Source organism: Vanellus vanellus (assembly GCF_965231255.1).
Source record: "Vanellus vanellus genome assembly, chromosome: 1".
Lineage (NCBI taxonomy): Eukaryota > Metazoa > Chordata > Aves > Charadriiformes > Charadriidae > Vanellus > Vanellus vanellus.
Window position 1 is genome coordinate 67,345,023 of NC_138905.1, and position 16,860 is coordinate 67,361,882.

The 16,860-nt window shown below is 44.4% G+C and overlaps 1 protein-coding gene across 4 annotated transcripts in view; it reads left to right on the forward strand.

Annotated features, from left to right (window-relative positions):
* Positions 1-3,372: 3,372 nt before the first annotated feature.
* DENND5B (DENN domain containing 5B) overlaps positions 3,373-16,860 on the forward strand; it is a gene marked incomplete at its 5' end in the record, with an annotated part of 116,814 nt that continues 103,326 nt past the window's right edge. For all 4 annotated transcript variants that reach the window (XM_082481219.1, XM_082481220.1, XM_082481221.1 and 1 more), the window contains one exon: positions 3,373-3,484. In XM_082481219.1, coding sequence (XP_082337345.1) covers positions 3,373-3,484 — 112 coding nt within the window. The remainder of the gene's footprint in view (positions 3,485-16,860) is intronic.

Genomic DNA, 16,860 nt, shown 5'->3' on the forward strand with positions numbered 1-16,860 from the left:
CTCTAGAGAGGCACTGGTGACCAGTGCAGGGTGGATTTGAACAGTGAAAAGACAACCAAAATACCTAGATACTGGAAAAAAAGGAGCGTGAAAAAATCTCAGTGTGGAGAAAAAGGAATTATGGATATTGGGGAACAGCTTGGTGCTTTCCTGTGCTGTACATCATAAGATAGCGTGCATCAGGTGACGGTATGTGATACAGAGAGGCTCCATTGCACTTTGCTTGCATGCCTGAGGTGGGAAGACTTCATGGCACAACAGAACAGGGTGGGTATAAAATGCTCTGGAGTGCTGCAAGCCAACACAACTCAGCCGACTCTGCTGTGCTGTGCAGGCTTGCTCCAGGCAAAGGCCTCTGCCACCTTTTCCTGGGAGCAGTTGTTTATACCCAGGTAGAAGAAGGAAGCGGCTTACAACAGACTTGGTTGTGTTCCTCTCCATTTTGTGCTGACATAAATGTAGCTGAAGAGTGAAAGAAGACAAATGAAAAATTAGCTGTAAATGGGTATCCAGTCTACCTCCCTGGAGTAGAGGAAAGTATTGCCAGTGGGCAGGAAGAAAAGTGTCTGATGTAACTAAAATCCTGCAGCTAAGCTCTGACATTTCTGGTTATAATTGATGTTGTTGTCCAGTGAGATGACTTTCATGCCTACTTTCGCTGTTTAAAATCTCCTAAATGTTACTCGTTCCTTGGGATGAGAGCCAGGCTAGAGGGGAGGGGGAAAAAAAAAAAAAAAAAAAAAAACCCACCATGAGAGTGAAGAAGAGCTACCCAAAGGCAGCAGGCAGTGGCTAAAGCTAGATCAGCTTGGAGGGAAAGACTGGAGCAACTTAGATGGAGAAGTTTGGATGAGAAAAATCCAGACCTAGGGGCATAACACGACTTACCAGAGCCCGGAGACACTTGGCACAGCCAGGTCTGCTGGCACTGCAAAGGAGCCGAGTGGCTTCGTTGGGATTACATTTGTGCCCAGAAGATAAGTCGTCTTAGAAGAAGAATTCACTGCCCCGATGGAACTCCAACAAGAGTGTTTGTGAGAGCTGCATGTACAGGACTGGGAGCTCAACCTCACAGCTGTTGCAGGAAGAGGAGTGAGTTTAATCAGATTTTATACCTGCAAACTCCTGTGTTGTGCTTTATCCCTTTGTTTAATGCTATATGTATTACTGATTTTATTGACATTGAAGTGTTTTATTCAAGCAAAAAATACTGTCCTGTATAGAAGACGGCTAAACCAAAGCAATCTAGAACCGCCTACTGCCCAAGGAAAAAAGGTCAGGACTGTTGTGTTAAATTTGGGGTTAATCTTAGAAGCAGTCCTAACCAATATATCCCTTAGAGAAGCTGGTGACTTGGACTTGGACTGCCTGGAGATACCCAAGCCATCAGGCCTCCAAAGGAGAAGCCTACAAGAGAACAAGACAGTACTTCTCCACAGTAAAAGCAATTAGTTTTGAATGAGACTCAGAGGCTGGCTTAACTCTTATCATCTGACCTAGAGCTGAACAAGCAAATGCATACAAGTTAATAAACAAACCAAACTAAATAAAATAACCCAGCTCTCAGTGCAAAGTCGAGAAAATAACTGGTCTCCTGGCAAATTCCTATGTGGATCTAGCAAGGTTCAGCTTGTTATCGTGAGTGCTGCAACCACCAGAATCAGTGATCGTGATAGAAGACTCATCTTTTTTTTTCTGGGATATGGGGAAGTGGGGAAATTGGTTTAGCTCTTGTCTGTTTTCAGCAGAGCACTACAGGAAGCTGAGAAGCAAAAAGGCATAAAACTTGTTGATTCAAAGGGAAGATGAGAGAGATGCTGATCTAGGTTGCCTGCAGGTAGAAAGGAACGGTTATTCCACACACCTCCATAAAATGACCCACACTGGATGAAATACCAAGTTCCTTGCAGGCACTTCCTTATCAAAGGTGCTTGTTGAATAAAGAGAAATGTAAATCATAGAAAGGAAAAAATGCAGCTCATACTGCTGAGAGATAACTGAAAGAGGTCATAAGAGTCCACAGTAAGCAAAGGATGAGACTCTAATTATTACCTGCTTCATGGACAAAGGCTAGTAAACAGATAAATGTAGAAGGATGAAAGTGCATATTGAATTCGGCAGACAACCTTCTTAAAATATACAGATGGTGGAATTATCCAGTATAAGCAGGGATCTAATTGGTTTGGAGAAGAAAAATCTCAAAACTTCAAAAGATGTTTGCCCCTTTAAAAGCAGGTACTACTCCCAAATGGATCTGCCAGTACTTTGGTGTCAGGTAATAATAATGGGTATAAAACAATACGGCTTTCTTCCTGGATGTGGCAGAACGGTTATCAAATCTTAAATAAGCTGAGAATGAAGCAACATTTTAGATTTTGCTTTAAACCAGAGCACACGTAGCAAAGAAATAGTTCTCCATCCTGGAAGTTTAATGTGATATGAATAACACCCATCACGGTGCGGGGATGGAGACTGCACAAAAGCCATCCGTCAGCTCCCCTCCCCTCTGTCAACAGAGCCTCACGGGGGTTGTGGGGGGGGGTGCAGGGGGGGTGTTGGTTGTTTTGACATGCGGGTCTGGCGAAGAAAAAGCCATTTTGGCGCTTAAGGGCCTGCCTGGTTCAGTGGTGGACTCGGCAGTGTTAGGTTTACGGTTGGGCTCGGTGATCTTCAAGGTCTTTTCCAACCTAAACGATTCTGTGATTTTCCCGCAGCGGGGTTCCCGCAGGAAGCGCTCAGCGCAGCCCGGGCGCCGGCCGGTGCTCGCCCCAGTCGGGCTGCGGCACTTCAGGCGCTCCCGCCGAGTGGCAACATCCCTTTTTTTTTTTTTTTTAATTATTTTTAATTTTATTGAAAGAAAAGCCAACCTCCCCTACTCACGCCTGGGCGGTGACGATGGGGGCAGGAAGCTTTAATCACCTATTGTGGCGAAACCCTGTGGCACGGCAGAGGCGTAAGGCCGTCCGGGGTTGTCCCCCACCCTTCACACCCAAAAAACCGATAAGGGCCGGAGAAGTCCCGCCGCGGCCCGGGAGCGCGGCGGGGCGGGGGCGGAGGGGGGAGGGAGGCGCCGCCGCGGCCGCCCAGGGTTTAAATGCCCCGCGGGGGCGGGCCGGTAGTGCGGCGCCGCCTTCCCCGCCCCGCTCAGCTGACAGCGGGGCGGCTCGCTGCCCGCCCGCCCGCCCGCCGATCGGAGCCGCCGTTCGGTGCCCGCCGGAGCCGCTCGCTGCCCGCCCGCCGCGGCCTGCGCGCCCCCGCCACCGCTGGGGATGATGGAGGGCGGCGCGCCGTGACCGTCCCGCGGGCGCGCCCCCGCCACTGCCGCCGCCGCGCAAAGCCGCGCTGCCGCAGGGAGCCGCCGCCGCCGGCGGGATGAGCGGGAGCGGCGGCCCCGGGCCCGGCGCGGCTCCCTGCCGCTTCGCCCACTACTTCGTGCTGTGCGGTATCGATGCGGAGAGCGGGCTGGAGCCCGACGAGCTGGCAGGTGAGCGGCGCCGCCGCGGAGGCCTCGGTCCCATACCCGCACCGCTGCGGCTCGCCGCCGCCCGGCGGGCTTTTGGGGATCCGCTGCTTCAAAATGTCTGCTGCCCCCCCCCACACACACCCCGAGGAAGGGGTGATGGGTGGTGGGGATGGTGGTGGTGTTGCTGAGCCGGGAGGGAGCAACTTGGAAGGATAAAGCATCCGCCGGAGAGCTGGCGGAGCATCCCCCCGAAGGGCGGCGGGGGTGGGGGGCGTTTGTCCGCCGGGATGCGCCCTCCCCCGCCGTTGGCCCCGGGCCCTAATGGTGGAAGGGGGAAAGGCGGCCCTCGCTCGTTCACCCACGGCGGCTCAGCCGCGGCCGGCGGGGTGCGAGTGACGGGAGAAGGGTACCGAGGGTTACGGAATTGCAGGGAGCCGAGCGACTGGAGCTTTCTGTCGGGGCAGATGGGTTTTCTTCCTTATCTGCACTGGAAAGCCGGGGGGAGGGATCTGGGAAGAACTGAATAAATTAATGGAATTGCATCTTTAATTACAGTGCTTTATTCAGATCTTATGTCTATGCAGAAACAGTCTTCCTGCATCCTTCCTTCCCTCTCCCAGAATGTTACAGAATCAAAGAACAGAATTATTACTATGGGATCTAATGCATTTTCTAAAATACTTATTTTCGGAGGGCTCATGACTGGATTTGAGCTGATCATGTTGGGAAAAGGCAGTATTCATTCCTAAACGTTACTTGTGTTTAAATAAAAGGAACTGTTTAAGTCAGTTTTTACGCATAAAACTAATAATGGGGCTTAATTGCATGGAAGCTAAACAGCTCCTCACTGAATTACAGGTTTGAAAGCACATACGTTTGACCGTTCCTCTGCATTCACACTGCAGGTGAATGAGCTGTATGTGATTGAAGTTGAAGGCAGCTGTAGTTGTCATGGTGGGCACCTCTGCCTGGCGATGGGATCCTGGCGAGGTCTCCGCTGCTATTGCATCAGGAAGTACGGCGCCTTCTGGTTGTGTAAGAGAAAGACTTGATGATCTACATCACTGTAGACCGATGTACCCTGGTTGAAGTTCATATTTTTGTCACCTGTAAAAGGGGTGGGTACACACACCTGAGGTTCCATAGAATTTTATCTTAGAACAAGGTACCTAAATCTTCTTCCTTTGCAGTGAGCACGCACTGGAGGTAGCCCTAGGATCTCCAAGGTGAAGCATTAGCCAAACGTGCTTTAATCTCTGTTTGCTTTTTCACATGTACTAGTGACCGCGATCGTATGTTTTCAGTTTTGCTGCTTTTAATAGAAAACTCCTGGCTCATGAGCCATCTCCCAGCTGATGGTGTACAGGGTTTGATTTGCATTGTATGACCTATTGGGGTTTCAGCTACTTAAACTTTGAGTCATCTCTAGCTCTTCTATCTGAAAATAAACTATTTTTAAAGCAGTGTTGGCTGGCAAGCTGTGCCTTCCCTGATGAGTACCCAGACTTTAAAACTTGTCTTTTGCTGATTTCTGCTCCGTTTCCCAGTGAGATGCGCTGGCGTGTTCTTGGGGAGGCTGCTCAAGGACAGGCTGAGCGCGGTGGCTTCGTGCAGTGTAGTGGCTCGGCTACAGGGCTCATCTTTTATGGTCATTTAGTAGGTTTAGCTGAACCGCTCCAGCAACACTAAGCAGATTTCAAAACTAAAGGAAGTCTCCCTCTTCATTTTTCAGTAAAAGACAGGCATTTTGGCACATCTGGGATATGCCCGCTTATAAAATGTAATGAAACCATGAATAATTCGAAAGAGAAATTACCACAAGTGTTGTTTTTATAGCAAGTGGCGTTCTTTTTTTTATTTATTTTCTACTCACCCACCCCCCGATAGGAAATAACAAGTAGAAATGTTTTTGTAGCTGGTTTAATCTAGGCAAGGTCCAACAGTACGGGTTGAGCACACAAAAACTTTTTGTAATGCCAATTTGGGAGGCATTCTCAGTATCTAAGAGGGTTGGGATATGACAGAGGAAGAAGTATGATGGGAGTGTATATTGCCACTGAGCAATGTTATATTTTTAGGGACTCGTGACAAAGCTTTCTGCTATCATCTGGGAGCTCAGCAGTTGGAAATGTTAGGGAGGAACAGGGAGTGCTGTGAGGCACAAATACGATGCAGCCATGGAAAAACTAACTCTGGTTTTAGATGTAGCTGAGAAAACATTTCTGTTAAAGCTTGGGGAGTATTAATGCCACTGTAGGCAGGCAGTAGTGAGATCCCATCTAGAAATCTGTGTTACAGGTTTCAAAAACTGAGCTACTAGGATTGAATTCATTACCAGAATCGGTGGGGAGGAAGATGCTTGAGGGAACAGAAAGTCTGTTGTTTCACAGGAAACCCATAACTGAAGGCTATTTCTTTCTGAAGATGCTCTTAAAACATTTTGTAGAAAGAAATGATCCTGTTCTCTCAGTATTGAATTATATCGCTGTGATAGTTTTCCATCTTGCTAGCCTTGTGCTTAAGGAGGTTGTTGAGGTAAGTCACAGCATCAATGAAAAGTTGCTGTGACTTAAGCCACTGCACAGATCATCCCCAATTTAGCAAAAAAGTACTTAAGAACCTGGTTATCTCCAAACCTGAGAGTCCCGTAGCAGCTGGCATACACAAAGCGCCTTGCTCAGGCGAGTTCTAGCTGAATGGAGCTGCGCTAGGAGCTGAGCACAGGAGCGCAAGAGGAACGTGAGGAGCTCCTTGGAGCTCCTTTGCCACCCAGTAGGCCTCCAGGGTGCCTTTTCTGAAGGGAGCAGAAGTTACAAAATCCTGGAGGGATTTTCAGCTTCCAGATGGACTCGCTGGTGATCAGCTGAGGCACAGACACCTTGCCCAGGCACGTGGCATGGTAAAGAGCTGCCTGTGAGTCAGCTCCGGCGTCATCTGGAGCTCCCTGACCTGCACCCTCCCTTCGCTGGGGACAGCCTGGGACCCACCCCCCTGCGAAGGCTTTGCTTGCCTGATCATTTAAACCCCAGATCTCTCACTGTACAAACCCTCTGCAGTAAAAAAAAAAAACAAACAAAACAAAACAAAAAAACATCAGCACACCAAAACCGCCCTAAAACAATGAAAAAAACCAACACACCAAAAAACTTTACCTAATGCATCAGGCATGTTTCAATGATGGTCTCGGAGGCAGAGTGAATTCTTATTAATTCTTATTGTAGGGTTGTTAGGTCTGCTCACAAAATGAAATAAAATCAAGATTTTATAGTTGTATAAAGTCTTGTCAGGCTTCCAGGGGAGAGCGACTTGCTTTATAGTTCTTGTTCCTGTGGATGCTCAGTGCTTAAAATAAATCTGGTAAATGACAATTTTCCAGCATGCAAATGTATCACTTTGCTTTTTCTTTTTGTTTTCTTTTTTCTTTTGCATGTTTGTTATTTTCTGGTACAGATTTCCCTATCATTTTTAATTTTATTAGGAAATTGCTCCACAGCTGGCTTTTCAAATGGATTCATTTTGGTTTTTTAAGTTAATTAATTTTGAAAAATAAAAAGCTGGTTATCTATTGCTTAACTTGGTAGCATATCCAGGCATACAGCACAGTAGTGTTTGGATTATAATGCTGTCAAAGCACTGGTGACACTATCACAAAGCTCTCAGTCAAGGATAGGAGGAAAAAAAAAAATCTTTCTAGGGACTTGAGGGAGGAAAGGAAACTGTCGAAGGATTTCGTGGTATTTCATAGTTTGAGAGGTCAGAAAATAAAAGCAGTGTATTTGATGTGAAATATCTTGAAAAGCATGAAAATTTCAGTATTGGTTTCTGTGCCCTGTTGAACTTCACTAAAATAGGATGAAGGGAGCTTTTCTCTCCTGTTCAGGGCTGATTGAAATACATTTCAGTTCACTTTCATCTTCATGCCTACTTCTTTCAGGTAAAGCTATTTTGAGACTATCAGCCTTGGAATTGCATATGTTTAAATGAACTCATAGTAAATATTTAACATTACCTTAAACAAAAAGAGCTAATTGTTCATTAAGTTGTTTCTATTACGTATTTTATATTATATGAACTTTATAAGTGTGTGTGCAAGGCATGAGATTTTTCTGGCTGTAGCGGCTTTTACATTTTGCATGTTAAATTTTGTAATATCTTGTTACAGTGTCATGCACTGCAATTTAGAAAAAATCAGAATACATATGACTCGATTAAAAAGAAAATGAAATATCTTCTAGTGGGGAAGCAATTTAGTGGTCTGGAGGAAAGTAGAGAGACAATTAGGGATGGGTGTTTTGCTTCCAAGTGGAAGAACTGGTCTGTGCTCTATTGAGGATGCTGTTGCTGGAGTGGTTTGGAGGGTGAGAGGATGCAGTAAGCCAGCATGGAAACTGAGGCCTGAAGGACCATGTTGGATAATGCCTTTGGCATTTCAGAATGTGAATATTGGTGGAGTTGTGGTAGCCCTCTTGCTGTGTGAAATGAAAAATTTTATAGTTTTTTTTTCCACACATAAACCATAAAATACTACCTCAAGACTATGCTTATAGTGAAGAGACAGTCTAGTTATTATATCTTGTCTAGCAACATATTTTGCACTGTCTAGTTTTGGCCATTGCATAAAGATTCACTATCTTATTGTCCTGGTTCAATGTATACTTTAAAGCTGTAGAAAGCTTAATTGCTTTTAAGACCGAATTTTTTATTTTTATTTCTTTATGACCAGCAAAGCTGAGAGTGCTGACTGGTCATGCTCATTGGAAATGTTGAGTGTCTTGGGGAAAATAAACAGAATACTTCTACCTCGTGCTGTTTCCCTACAAATACAATAGAATCATAGAATGGTTTGGGTTGGAAAGGGCTTTAAAGACCTTCTAGTTCCAACCCCCCTGCCATGGGCAGGTCACCTTCCGCTAGACCAGGTTGCTCAAAGCCCCATCCATCCTGGCCTTGAACACCTCCGGGGATGGAGCTTCCACAACTTCTCTAGGGAACCTGTTCCAGTGTCTCACCACCCTCCCAGTAAAGAATTTCTTCCTAATATCTAATCTAAATCTACCCTCTTTTAGTTTAAAACCATTACCCCTTATCCTATTGCTACAGTCCCTTTTAACGAGTCCCTCCCCATCTTTCCTGTAGGCCCCCTTTAAGTACTGGAAGGCTGCTATAAGGCCTCCCCAGAGCCTTCTCTTCTCCAGGCTGAACAACCCTAACTGTCTCAGGCTGCCTTCACAGGAGAGGTGCTCCAGCCCTCTGATCATCTTTGTGGCCTTCCTCTGGACTCGCTCCCACAGGCCCATGTCCTTCATGTTGGATGTCCAGATATTGGATAATATAATCCAGATATTGCTAATTAATTTGCCCCCAGTGGAATGTTGCTTCAGTTTGTAACGTTGAAAACCAAACAGGGCATGTTGTAGTCTGGCTAGCTGTGCTTCTTATCTAGTAGGCTCTTATTTTTAGAAAGCTAAGACTTTTTCATCATTGTGTGAGCTTGGCACCTGCATGCTCATGCCTTACAGAGTCTTCCTGCAGCCCACATTGTTCTCCATCAGACTTCCTTCTGCAGTGCCAGAGAACTTGGTGGCATAACTACAGTGATACAACTTCTTGTGTACGTGGTTTTTCTGAAAATAACTAATCGGGTTTTCTCCTAGTTTACTGGAAATACACTGAGAAATTTCCCTAGACCAAGGAATATCTAAACAGTTGCAGTTCCTGTTTATGACTTACTCAATTGTCACAAATGAAAAGTGGGCTACAGGAGTTTTGCTTTTCATTTTTAAGTACAGTCCAGAGTTGCACAAAGCATTTTTGGAGGGATTGTTCAGGTTAAGTAACCTGGACGTGGACGAGAGTTGTACAGGTAGAGGAGAAGATGGCTTATGCCATACAAATTAACAAAACTTAACTTGCTCCTCAGAAGCAGTTGTAGTAGATTGCTTAGGATTTCTGATTGTTATAAGGCTTGTGAGAGGGATGGGACTCAAGCATTTCTCCTGCCCCCCTTAAGAGGTGATGCTCACACGCAGCACTAAATCTTAGGACTTTATGGCTGGAATAAGCAAGTCCTGTGGGTGAGGGATTGGATGGAGTCACTGGCTTACTGTTGTGTTGGTTTTTGTAACTTATTGTAATAAACAAGGAAACACTGGGTATACATTTAGAAAACCTGTTTCATAAAAAACTAAGCTGGGTTAATATTTTGTTCATGTGCAAACCAATCTTTTGATCTTAGTCTGCATAAGTGAAGTGTTGTGTTTCTAGTTAAAGGGAGTATGGTGATAATCCCCGCTTCCATGCAATCTCAAGATGATGCTGAAATGGAAAGAATGTTTCTGCTCTCTTCTACCTCTTTAAAAGGTGATGGTATGGATAGTTGCTGTAATGGTTTATTCTTAAATGTGGATTTTTTTTTTTTTGCTACTGGGGAAAAATGGAATTCCATTGTACCACCACACAGTTTTGATTTTTTTAATAGATTTCTGAATTATACATTAAAGACTTAGCTCCTGTAGGAGGATTTCAGCAGCCAAAGGAAACATTGCTTTTTTTTTAAAGAATTGTCAATATTATTGACAAGTTTCATCTCCAGTTACAATAACCTTTAATAAGGAGTAACTCTCTTGCTTACATGGATAACAGACCATTTGTGGAATTGCTAAGGTATTGTTATGCTTTGGTAATAGCGCTTTCATTATCTATCTTTATATATGCCAGAGAGACACTGGATTTAAATGCTCCCCCAACCCTGGTGTGCCTATTCTGTTATACATTTGCTTTCATCTAAGATTTTTATACTGTATTCCTTTGAAAATAAGGTATTGATTGGGTTGGAAAAACATCATTATTCCTATGAATAGGACTGACTCACTAATGCTAAACCAAAGAGAATTTCTTGTACTTTTTTTTTTGTCAGATAAGCTGCTGTTTTAATTTCCACTTAGAAAGACTAAACCCTCTGGCACTCTTCAGAGGCTGTTTTGCTGCAAGTGACTGTTGCAGTAGCACAGAAGACAATGGTGTGACTGTGTATGTGAGGGTTTTTTTGGTGAAAATCCCAGTAACTGGTCTGTTAATATTGCGGCAGGTAGCCTTTTTCCTTCACATAGTGTCAACTGCAGTGGTAATCAAAGTGCTGACAGGCAGGACGGCTGAGCTGCTGTCCTTTATAAGAATGACCTAAATCCAACCCTAATCTTGTTCCTGCGCATCGGGCTTGAAGTCACCGCTGGCCCCATCCCGATGGCTTAGCCGTGCGGAGGCAGGGGAGAGCTGGGGTCCCCAGGACCGCAGCCGCCTGCCTGGAGGGCTGGCGGAGCCCAGGACCTGCCTCGGGCAACAAGCACCGAAAGGCAAACACAAGAACGTCCTGCAGAGCGTGGCAGTGCCGGATCAGGCCTTGTCACACTGGGTCTTAATGGGGAGTGAGAGGAGAGATGGTGTTTTTGAGCCTACATTGAAGGTGAAGGTCCCTGTTGCCAGCAGAGGGGCTCCTGTGTCGTTGTCCACGTCCGTGGTGCTCCTGACGGTGCCAGAGGATGGTGGCATCTGGGTGAAAGTGATACCCACTCTTCTGAAAACGGGAGAGCAGAAACCGTAAATATGTCAGAATTGCTCAAGACAGTGCGTGACTGTAGTATTGATTTCTCTGCTCAGCTGTTTGCCCGCGAAGCCTCTCTGTCCTTGCCAGAGCGATTTCCCAGCGCTGCAGGAGCTGTGCCAGCACCCTGACACCCTGCCCACAGCTCTCCTATGCCGGTGCGGAGCTCGCTGTAGGAATGCCTCCAAAATGAGATGCTTCAGGAGAGGCTGAGATGCATGCAAGCCAGCAGGACAAGGGTGTCAGGGCTCTCTTGGCCTGCCTTCTTTCACCTGCTTGTCACGGACTAATCAAGTTGTCCTTAATGCCAGCTCATCCCTCAAACGTGCTGGCAAACGTACAGCCCGCAAAGCCCCTGCATGGGCTGGCGCTGGGTACATGGCTGGCACGCTGCTCCCCGCTGCAGCTGCTGATCTGCTGCAATGAGGGTTGGAGTCAACAAGAAATATGAATGAAAGGGGGGGGGAACAACAACAACAACAAACCAAACAAACCAGCGTGTGCACTTTGATCCAATTAATGCTGTGGTGTTTGACTGGTGCTATTTGAGATCATGTAGAACCACTTATGCACATGGGAAGAAGATTACAAGTACCTTGTTCAGCCATATCTTGTGTATATGGAGAGGAACTGTAGCAGTCAAAATATATGAACCTTCGTAAAGTTTCTGAGTGTAAATAGCCTTTTTTTTTTTTTTTTTTTTCATTTTCTACCTCTTGACCAGAAAATAGTAAAAAATATGTATGGTAGGAAAAGTTACATTGAGGAAAAGCAAATTTGGTCAGGAAATAGTAGTCTTCACTGTGATATTTTGGTCACATTAGCCATATAGATAATCTCAAAAGTAATTAGGGAAGAAATGGTGATGGGTCATCACAATAAAAGACACATACTGGGGAGATAACTAATGAGTGACAGACTGCTGAGGTGTCAGATATTGGCATGGCTGGAAGAAGCTTCTGTTACATTGCCAGTATGAAAATATAAACAACTCAATTTGTGCTCCTTGCTTGGAGTCAAACATAGTTTTACTCAGTGGTCTGATCATTAGATCTTAACTCAGAGCTTTCTCATTAGGGTGTCCTAGGCCTGATGAAGGTGCCTGGCTGGAAATGTGAAGTCATACTCCTTCAAGGTGTGGGGTTTTGCTTCTTCCACCTTCTTCCACCTACAAACCTGATCAGTGAAAAATAATGTCAAAACATCCAAACAAATGCTTAAAGGGTGAAACGGAAAGAGTATTCCCCTGCTAATATATACTCTGTGTAGTCTTGAAGGAGTTTGCTAGATCTCAGTGACCTGCTTTGAGTGATAGTACAAAAATTAACTCTTAGTATAATATAATGTTGGGGGTGTGTGTGTCTGGTTTTGGTGGATTTGTAAGAAAACTTGTTCTCCCATTGGAGAACAACCTTCAAAATTTCATACAAAAATGTCAGCAGTTCTTGTTTTGTGTTCAGAGGCAATGTTGAAATATGTTAGTCTTGGAGAGTGAGATTCCCCGTCCTCTCCTTGGAGCACGAACTGGGCTTTGCTTTACAGTCATTTTATTAATCAAATTGCAATAATAATTCTGGGACCTAATAGCAATTTTTTTTTTTTTTTAAACAAGCTGTATATCAAATGGAGTCAAATTGTGCTTTGAAGCTGTGTGAGTGGTAGGTTGTACTGCATGAAAGCTAGAACCCTCTGTCCACCCCCTTCTTGGTATTCTCTTGTCATGTTAAAGACTAACATGTGGAAGGGTGAGGGGGCTTAATCTGAAACACCATTCTGTGTAAACAATGACAGGATTAAAAAAAAAAGCAAAGCTCAACTGTCATGGGTGTGTAGTGGCTGCTGCTTTTCATGGATGACTGAAATTATTTGTATAAATTTGCATTTTCCCCTTAGCATCTATATAAACCTATGCTCATTTCCATGCATAGCTATTTTCACGTACAAACTGATTGGCATGTGGTGTAATGCAATGTTACCTGTGTTAGCAGTAGCTATAGTTACAAGGAAAAAGCAAGTGTCACCATGGATGCTCCTTACATGAAGCTGCCCAGGTGTAAGAGGTGCCTTGAGTCTCTTGTGACTGAATGACAAGAGAGCTGAGCTCTTTGTAATGAAATGATGAAATGAAGCAATGACTTAACTGTTAATTTCTCAATGAAATATTGATCAAATGGGCCAAGCAGTCTGCTTTAGACTGACTGGTGTTCGGGATGCAGCTGGAGCCTCGTGGGAGAGGAGGACGCTGCCACAATCCAAATAGGTATTGCTTACACTGACTTTCGATGTCTGATGGGTCCTGGTTCTCTAGGTTCTTGCTGGCCTGGAGGCTGTCTGGAGGGTCCAAATCCCTGATTTAGGAGCCCACCTCTCTTACTTTTTGTCCAGGTTGCTGCTGAGATGAATCCAGTCAGATGGTGTAAATACCTTCTGGTGGGCCCTCTGGTCTCCTGTGAAATGCTCAGGAAAGAGAATTGAGATTTATTTTTTTAAATTCAAACTATGAAGTATTTGAGCAGAGAATGCAATATACAATTGAGTAAATATTTGGCTTTCCATTGCTGAGGGAGGGGAGGATTTGCTGATGAGGTAGTTATTCACACAATACTATTTTTCCATCAGTATTCCCACTTGGTATTCTTGTTTGCTTTATGCCATGCAATGCTCTGACATGAATTTAAAATTGAGAACAATTATGCTTAAAAACAAAACAACAGTTCTGTGAACATAGACTTCCACTTGGCTGTGATGCTGACTGATGGGGGAGAGATGAATGGCTGTTGCACAGTTTCTAGGATGGGACTTTTTGTAATGTAGATGTTGTGCTTTCTCATCTTGTTTATTCTTCCAGTATAACAATTTGTAAATATACAGCACCAAGTAATTGGGGCAGAATTCTTACATTTTACTTAAAAAAACAAACAAACAAACAAACAAACAAAAACCCCAACCCAAATAATAAAAAAACCCAACAAACCCCAAAACAACGACAAAAAAAAACCCCAACCACCACAAACAATCAAACCCCTAAAATTTTGTCTAATAATATAAAGATGAAATGATTGGTCATGACTCACAATGGTTAAAAACTGCCAGGTGCTTTGTAAAACAGCTGATGGTGGATGTATGCTCTGTCACAGAGCTTTGGAGGGTGTATTCTGTTGTACGTTTTTCCTTGTAAACGCTTCAAGAATGTCAAGGCCAGGAAGAATGGTACTGTGGTGTCTCTAATGCACCCCTTTTGGGGTTGTCAGCCTTTGTCTCTAATGTCCATTGTTATGTAACTATTAAGGGAGAATATTTATCTCTGGAAATCAGGATAGCAGCTATGCGGCACAGATGAATTAGATGTTTAGCCTTTTCCCAAAATGATGCTATTCAAGATAGGTTTGTCTGACTAGCATTTGCAAATATGTTGACTCTTTCTGGCTTTACCCAGTGTGATAGCAGATGTTGTTTGACTCTCTTAATTCAAGCAGGGATGTGTAGTCTAGTGTTTCTATCTAAAATTGAGGAATGACTAAAATTCCAGTGTAAGGAATGCTATTAAGTAATCATTTTTTTCTGTATAAATATGAACATCTGCATAGGGTGAGGCAGCTGTAGCAGTGGTCTGCTGTCATACTTAGGAAAAGGGAAATGGCGATGGAAGATGTTAACTTGCACAATAGCAGTTCTGGTTAATAACTTACTATAGTTTCTATGCCAGTGTCTTTGTTTTCTTTCTTCTTGGAGCTGCCTGCAGGGTGGTCAGTTGGGAGGGGGAAGAAGGAGCCCTGTTGAAAATTGCTCAGTCAAACGCACTTTAAAAAAAAAAAAAAAAAACAACAAAACAAAAAACCACACACCCCACACACCCCCTAGCTTAATGTGGGCTGAACTTCCCATGAAAACTCTGCCTTAATGAGCTTGGACCCCTCAGCCCTGCTTTGTCCTGGTCAGCAGGTGAGAAAGAGCTGAGGTCCCCAGCGCGGGTGCCCTGGCTGTGACCCAGAGGCTCGGGGCCCCGATTAGTTCAGCTCTTGTGCTTTTGGCAGGAGTAAGAATGAGAAAACATCTTGTCTTGGAGCATGGATGTATTCATGCTCCTTGACTGCAGGTCTGTGTTAGCACTGTAAGAGGCATTTGTCCAGGAGCTGGGAAGAAAAGGCACAGATTTAAGTCTCTCCTAGAGCTGAGAATGAATTGCTCAGAGCAACTATCACAGTGGAGTGTCCAAGATGTATCATATTTGATAGTGATGAAGATCTGAACACTATTTGCAATTCAAAAACTGTCTTGTGTTTCAGTTATTGGTTAATATTTTGTCAGCACTTCGTGGCAATAACTTCTGACTGTGTCTCATCATCGCTCCTGGTGCACTGAATAGCTCAAAAGGGAAGTTGACGCTAAGCAGGAGACCATCTGTGTTGTTAATAGCGTAGTGTTATCACACTCAAAACTCAGGCTTGTGTGATTGATAACATGATCACACTAGACCTGCTTCCTTTTTTAAAAAAAAGTCAAAAAAACAACCCTCCAAAACAATCTGTATCCTTATCTACCAACTTCTGAGCCCATAGGTCAATTTAATTTTGTCAGAGGTGAAATTGAAAAGATATGGGACTGTGGGACTTTTTTTTTTTTTTTTTTTTTTTTTTGTGAAGTCCCTGCAGCTAGAGCGGAGATCCCAATTAACCTTCCAATAATACAAAGGCTGCAGGAAAAGCAACAGCACTTTGTAAAGCGAGAGAGGCCCCTCCACGTGGGTATCCTGGCAGGCTAATTGGCAGCTGCATAGCTGGGTTCTGAGCAGAGCATGTGTTGCCTCCTGCCCATCTGGTGGGTCGGGGAATGAAGGGTTACTCCTGGTACTGAGGGGGAGGGAGGGAAGATCAGAGGTAACAGGCTTGCGTGAGCAAAAGGAGCTGCAGATGATAGGGCTGTGATTTCTGTCCCTGTGTCCTGTCACATAACTCCTAGGACTCTTCACCCATACCTGTGAAACCATACAGCTTTGTTAATGCCGTCTGCCTTAGTCTTTCCTTCTCAGTCTCAAATGAAGAGTACTTGTTGAGGGAGCAATTCTGCTGCAGCTCCTACAATGTGATAACAGGCAGTGGGAACAAAGCTACGTTTGGCAATAAATAGCAACGAAAGGATGGTTGTTTGCTGGTCCAAGCCCTTCCTCAAGCTCAATGAAAGGATGTAGGAGCTTGGCTGTGTTGTTGCTGTTGCATCCGAGAGATGCATCTATGGAAAATGCACTGAATGGGAGATAGAGCAGCAGAATGTGCTGGGGAGGGGTTTCTCTACTTTCTTTTTCCTTCTTAACCTTTCCCCTTCCCACATGTAAAAACAAACCAGCTCATCCTCATACTTTATTGCTTTAAAAAGCTTTTCTTATCTTTCTGATAATATTGTTAAGAATCAAGAAGTGTATTCTGATGTATTAAAGTGCTAATGATGCATAAGGAGTCATAAAACTATTAAGTGCATTAAATTTTGAGTAACTGCAGTAAAAGGCAGTACAAGGAATGGCTAATCACTCTGCGTTTACGGGTTGTCTTGGAACTAAATGTGAATATTCATCTGAATCTGTCCACTGAAACAGCCTAGAAGGAGATGGCATTGCAATGCAGTGCAGTGGAGGGTTGGCAATCCGTGCTCGATTAATCTGCTCAGACCAAAGTGGCATCGCTCCATGCTTTCAGCAGCCTTGTAATAGATGAGTGCGTTAATGAGCCCCTGGGTAATTGAGACTACGCTCAGGGGCCTGGGGGAGGGAAATCAGAAAGGATAAATGTTGCTGACTCAGTTT